This window comes from Morone saxatilis, unplaced genomic scaffold (genome assembly GCF_004916995.1).
Source record: "Morone saxatilis isolate NCDOM2014 unplaced genomic scaffold, NCSU_SB_2.0 Contig20, whole genome shotgun sequence".
In the NCBI taxonomy this organism is placed as follows: Eukaryota; Metazoa; Chordata; class Actinopteri; family Moronidae; genus Morone; species Morone saxatilis.
Genome location: NW_023339763.1, coordinates 10944417 through 10951088, shown reverse-complemented (window position 1 = coordinate 10951088; position 6672 = coordinate 10944417). Strand labels below are relative to the sequence as shown.

The following is a 6672-nucleotide window of genomic DNA, read 5'->3' as shown; positions in this document are numbered from 1 at the left end:
TCTACGGAGGGAGCGGGTCCTCTTGTATGGAGGCCGTCATGTTGAATCACAATGTTTCCACAGTAGTTTAGAAGGGACAAACCAAACACTGGCTCTAGATAGGGTATTTTGTGTAATTCGCGCATTTCATGGCCACCGTACTTTCTCCTACTTGCTGAGCTGTATTCAGATAGTTGCAAGCTGCAAGTTCCCCACTAGATACCATTAAATCCTACACACTGGTCCTTTAACGTTCATTTGGAGCTGTGTTTCTGGTCACTTGATGAATTTAAGCCCAATATTCACTTAGTTTTAGCTCTGTTTTTGGTCTCTACCAACTCCTCAGGTAAATCTCTGTCTCTTTAGCTGCTAAATGCTCCTCTGTGTTCACCAGATAGCCACTTACTGTGTCGTTCTGCTGTTTGGTGCTGAGCAGGTAGTGTATAGTAGCTTTTTAGAGCTTTTTTAGATGAAAACAGCTGCCTACTGCAGCCAAAAACGACAGTATGAGAGTGATGAGAAAGAACCAAAACATTAAAGCTGAGGGCCGGACAGATAAAAAATAAACTGAAAGGGGAAGTGCAGATTCATAATACATTGTTATTATAAAAAACACTGATTATAGACACTTTAAAATGTTGGGGATATTGGAATCTGGACTGATGAAAGTAAGTTGTGCTCACTTGTAGGAGACAGTGGCTTTATGTGTGGAGGGCTGAAACCTCCTCTGGCTGTAGGTGCATCCCAGATACGATAGAGGGCATCTCTGCTCGAACCATCCACTCAGAGACGTCTGGATGTCACTGTGGACGTTTCTGGAAAGGAGATGACGATTAATACATTAAAGGTGCTCATAACCAAGCCTTTTGCAACTGGTAAACGAATGAAAAAGAGAAGAGACTTCAAGCTTAGTCAAACAAAACCACATCAGTAGCATTCACACCTGAAATGTGTGGCGAACTCTCTGCGGTGGAAGGTGTGACCACAGAGGAAGGTGAAGACACAGCTGGCTCTGCTGTGTCTGCTGCTCACCCTCTCTTCCTGCAGCTGAAGATGAAGCTTCAGTGGTCTGTCCACCATCACGTCCGCCAGGGTCGTCTTCCCTTTAAACGGAGCCGAGCGGAACGAGTGCGTCTGCGTTCCCACGTCAACAAAGAGCCCATCAGTTCCCTTTGACTCGCTGATCTGCACGGAAAATAAAATACTATGAACTTATTGTTCTCACTTCCTTGGTAACTAGTCAGCATTTTGTTTATCTCATTGTAAAATGTTACAAAAAGTAGCCTATAGTCTACATATTTCAGGAAACACTCATGTTGCTTTACTTAATTCTACTTTCATCTCCCTCATGTTTTTATATTTAATACTGTCATAAATATCTGGCTGACCTTGTGACCCATGACCTCCTTCTCGGCGTGGGCCAGCAGGGTGGTTGCTGCTTCATCGCTGAACCAGTCCTCTTCGCTGGCTCCTAGGTCTGATGTGTCCACACTACGAGGCTCACTTTGAGCCTGTGCAGCCGTGTCGTACAGATGAACCCGCTGCCTGTAGTGATAGCTGTCAGGGACCTTATTAAAGGGATACAAGAGAACATGTTACCCCAGAAGCCAGGAGAGTACACTGAACACATTTGTTGTAAATTTTTATAAGGTCAGGGTGTCTTGTTAATGCTTATTTTAAAGCTGTATTCAGCCACTTTGGAGATTGCATTTGTCAGAACAAGCCAACTGTCTTTTAAAGCAACATTAAGTAACTTTTCTGCCTTAAAATAACAGTTCAAAATCCTTTTGTAATCATAGCAAATGAAGTGGACAGCTGTCCATATTTACGACAGTGGTGTATAAGTGAGTTGTACTCTAAAACTGTAGGGGTGCCAAATCACCAGTTCTTACATAATTTTGCTTTAAAGGCCACTGAAAGGAGGAGATTCACATCAAACGAAGTGCAGCTTACAGGATGTTGGTAACTGTGCTGTGAATACATTAATAGACTCACTCTGTGTCAGCAAAAATACAAGAACCAAAAACCCTTGTTTCGGAGAAACTTCTACAGTACAGTACGGTATAGCCTAAGATATTTTCTCTTGCATTACATCTTGAAAACACCACACTCACACAGATGAAGCAGATTAGCTAAATGAAATACTGATACTTTACTTTAATATTCAAAATGAAATAAGATTTAAAACAAAGTTTTTTTCCAAGGGGCTTTAATGTTGTTGAGTGCAGTTTTATTTGGATGGAGCGCTTCCTTTCTTAAGTATGTTTTAACAGAAGCTTACATCACTTTGGTTGATTTTATTATTTTACACTAAATAAATGTAGCTTGAAAACATCACCTTGAAAGAGCGCAGGGTCTGGACTGGGATGGGCTCCAGGCTGCCATAGACAAAATCCTTTTCCCTCGGTGTACAGGCCTGGATATGTCCGAAGTTGAGCAGCATGCGGCCATGATGCACCACATACATGTTGTACTCCTGCGGGCTGAGGTCTGTCCTCAGACGCTCCAGCACTCCTTCCTGCCACGGGGCAAGCCCTGCCTTAGTTATGTCTGTTGGAGGGCAGTTTTTGGGATCAGCCGCACCATCTTTCCCTGTGTCTTTGTGGTCGGCACATGTTTCTTTAACCCCACCCTCCTGCCTCTGGGTCTTCACCTTCTCACCAGGTTTTGGGTTTTGTTTGGGATTGTTTCGGTTTGCCTCAGCGACAGCACAGCCACCTCTCTCCATGCTGAACATCATCTCAGACATGTTGTATTTCTCTTTGCTGAAGCTGACGTCTTGCCCCACACTGCTCTGCACCGTCTCTTCAACAACGCTGCACAAGTTGTTTCCTGCAGGGGTGGAAGTGGGGAGGTTTACAGGAGAAATGTAAACACAATAGATGAGGGAAGAAGAACAGAAGCCGTATTATTTTGTATATTTAAAAAGATACACTTTTGAAATATTGGTCATTACAAGTTATACCATATATGTGTCTGTAAAGACTTTTGTTCCAAGAATAGTGTATGTTAATAACATTTTCCTGATTGGCGCACATACTGACATCACATTATTGCTGAGCCCCGCCCACTTTAAAATGGTGAGAGGAGCTCAGAGAGAAAAACAATATCTTCTGTGAAATAACCAAAATTTTTATCAATTCCCAAGATTGTGTATTAATGTAGGTCCACCTCACTTATAGAAAAGGGCTGATAAAATATTTACAGGTTTCAGGGTTTCAAGGCCTTTAAAGTGACTCTTAACTATATCAATTACTCATAATGGACCAGGCATAATTTCCCAGAAGAGGCATCTTTTAAAATGTGGTCATCTCATGTTGTACCAAAACAGCACTATAATTTACCTTCATTAATATCGTCGTTTGTGAAACCATTGACAAACCCTCCAGTTGCCGTCTCCTCTTTCTTCTCATCCATTATTTCCTCCTCTTCTGCCTCCATCAGCTCTGGATAGAGCGGCTTCATTTTCAGGCGCCCATAAAGCTCTGACTGATCAACCAGGGCCATGGCGAGATCCAGAGCCTCCCCCTGCTGCTCATTTTCCTTTATCACATTCTCCTGTAGGGCTATGTTGCTGTGTGGGTTTGTGTCATCTGTCGGCCAGCGGAGCCACTCCATGGAGCAACACACCACGCTGGCCGGACACACCTGGAGGTGAGCTGCCTGCGAGGAGCGAGGCAGGTGGACCGGGCAGCCGTACTCAGCATTGAGGCAGGGGACCCTCACGTTAGGGCAGAGCAGCAGGTGATCCTCCTCTTTGCACAGGTGGAAGACAGCTCCACAGAGCAGGCGGCAGGGGATGACTGCACAGCACACAGAGACCTCCACCCGCGCCCTGCAGCGCCGGCTGTAGCAGGAGTCACAGTGGACATGCTGTCGCACTCTGGAGGCTCGAGAACGATGACTCTCTCCAGGGAGCAACACCACCACGCTGTTTGCCGGACACACCTGGAGGGTGACGCTAGCCCTGCGAGAGCGGCATGCAGGGTGGACCGGGCCACCGATCGACCCTCAGCATGAGGCAGGGCGGACCCTCGGTTCAGGGCAGAGCCAGCAGGTGGATCGCTCCTCTCTTGACGAGGTGGGAAGGACAGCCTCCACAGAGCAGCGGGCCAGGGGCAGGACTGCAGCAGGCCAGCACAGAGACCTCCACCCGCGCGCCTGCCAGCGCCGGCGGTGTAGCAGCGGATGTCACAGTGAGCATGCTGTCGCAGCTCTGGAGGCCTCCCGGAGAACGCATGGGACTCTAGAGAAAACGAAAAGAAAAAGCCACTAATATCAGCAGTTTTGTATGTTTTTAAGAACGGCTAATTTAGTGGTTGGAACAGCATCAGGAGATTAGCTGAGACGGGGGGGGAGTACGAGTTGGAATGAGATCGGTGGTGGTCGGCAGTGCTCAGCTGTTGTGTGTTTTTGGTGTAGTTGTTGAGGCTGACCCACTATGGTGTTCAGAAACAGGTGTTGCGAGAGACGGACCAGACGAGATGCGTTGGTAAGTGGAAGAGTCTGGAGAGGAGTTGGTGGTAACGTTTACTAACAGAAACAACAGATATTGGTCGGCTCGAATGTGATGTTAATTTGCCATATAGGAGTGGTAGCGCGAGGGGAGAGAGGAGGTTGGGCGCGACAGCACTTTCGAAAGTGGTTGAGTGGAGGATAGTTCGAGCCGAGTCGAGGAAGAAGTTAGCTTTCTAGTTAAATCGAATCCGACAAACCAAACAGAATGATTGTGCGATAGTTGATAAATTGAGAGTGTTGAATGAGATGCTTTGTAAAAGACGGCGTTAAAGCTACTTTCAGGAGGAAAACTGTCGCATGTTGTTCGGGAGCCTCAAGTTGAGAAATAAAACCGGCGATGGACCGGATGGTGTTCAGATCTCTTGGCAGCGCGGAGGCGTGTTAGGTTTGAAGGCGTGGGAGGGGTGTGTCGCTGCGCGAGAGAGCAGAGAGAGGTGAGCTGGATTGAAGTGCGTCACGCGGTCGAGCGGGAATGACGAAGTGCGAGCGTACGAAGTGGGTATCGGGGAACACACAGATGTGGGGTGAGAAAGCCAGCAGAGTTCTGGGATTATTGGGAAGAGGTGAACTACACGACTTTAGCCGCTACCACTGTAAGAGTTGTGACAAAGCTCCCTTGCCCGCCGTCCTTTTGCTTTAAAGGACCAAAGCTGTTCCTGACAAGTGGTGTGTGTTGATAAATTAGAGCTGAGCACCCAAATGACAGATGAAGAATCTTACACAGGTGGTCGGTAACATGGTTTGGTGGTTACCAGCCCTCTCAGGCCACTACATCAGGAAATCACCTTCTTTTCCCCTTTTATTTCATATTTGTGGTCCTGGGTATAATATGGATTTCAACCTGCGAAAAAGCAAAAATTGAACGGTTGAGTCTTTTGGACTTCTAGGTGTGAAACCAAACACACAGACAGTGTGCCATTTTATGTCACTCTACATTGCTAACAAGAAGAGACTTAGACTGTTTATTCTCCCAGACACATTTCAATTCGATCCCCAGAATGAAAAGAGTTTTTTTTAGATCAAGGTTTTGCCTGTGTGCTTTCGAATCCACTTCCAAGGCAGAACGTGAGAAACTAAGGGGGAGTTATTTTCTCCTGCTTGAAGCGTACCTTGGGTGCTCTGGCTAATTTGTTAACCTTGCCAGTTCAAAGAAGCACGGCGGACCGAACGGCAGAAACACCTATAAACCGTTAGGAGAGGGAAACAACGTCTCTGCGGGTCTGGCACCTTGGAAGATCCTTCTGTCCAGATAAGGTTTCGGATCTCAATTGTGATGAGTTGAAATGCTTGATAATGTCATTTTTGTTCATCCTAAATTGCAGCAGAGTGAAAACAACTCGTAATAACAACTGCTAGAAGTTAAAATACTTTTCAGATTTTTAGTGCTCACTAATGATTACCGTTGGAGCATTTCTTTCGTCAGGACATTTAACTGATGAATGGAGTGGCTTTGGAACAATTTTGTGTTATGCTTCACAGTGCATGAAGGAACAAGTTGTGTGTGGCATCAGTGCAAAACATTGGTCCTGCTGACTTTGTTGGTTTGTGGCCCTTATATCAACTGGTTGCCCATGCCTTGGGGGTGTCAAGTTAGACTTTATACGCGTATTGTGCTCATTTAGGGGGTCAAGAGAGAAGCAAGGGATGACCACAAAGAAGAAAATTACCCAAACAGTTTTGTTGGGGAATGAGACAATTCATGTTGGCTTACTTCGGGCCTCGTCAAGAAAATCATTCAGAATATCGACTTTCTTTGGTTGACATGTGTGGACTGCTGGTTTGATGCTGTATCCATAAGAAGACATTGCTGTTGTTTTTCAGGGGTCACAGGCCAAATATGTTGTGATCCTGTGCTAATGTGATTTCCACTGATTTTAGGCTGATGTTACAGATTATGAAGATATATTGTCAATTTTCTGTTGTTTCTCTGCAGTGAATTATTAAAAACATCTGATTCAAAGTCCTGGTAGAGAAATGGTGAGTCACAGACTTTACTGTGTAGTAATTTGAAACATTTGACTGGCGGGTTGAAGTAAGGATTCAAAGCGAGTTATACAAGCGCTTTGATGTCCACCAATAATGATAATGCCTTATCTCTGCTGACATCTTTCTCCTTAATTATTGTTTCATTCCTAGTTGGCTCCGACTGTTTCTTTCCAATCAGACAACGGTCAC

At 45.5% G+C, this 6672-nt stretch overlaps 1 protein-coding gene across 3 annotated transcripts in view; it reads right to left on the bottom strand.

Annotated features, from left to right (window-relative positions):
* The window catches only part of LOC118332097 (F-box only protein 40-like), an 8971-nt gene that overhangs the window by 851 nt on the left and 1448 nt on the right, over positions 1–6672 (bottom strand). For all 3 annotated transcript variants that reach the window (XM_035667248.1, XM_035667247.1, XM_035667250.1), the window contains exons 3-7: positions 3324–3885; positions 2318–2811; positions 1368–1547; positions 923–1164; positions 663–794 (exon numbers count right to left, since the gene is read on the bottom strand). In XM_035667248.1, the coding sequence (XP_035523141.1) occupies positions 663–794; positions 923–1164; positions 1368–1547; positions 2318–2811; positions 3324–3885 (1610 nt within the window). The remainder of the gene's footprint in view (positions 1–662; positions 795–922; positions 1165–1367; positions 1548–2317; positions 2812–3323; positions 3886–6672) is intronic.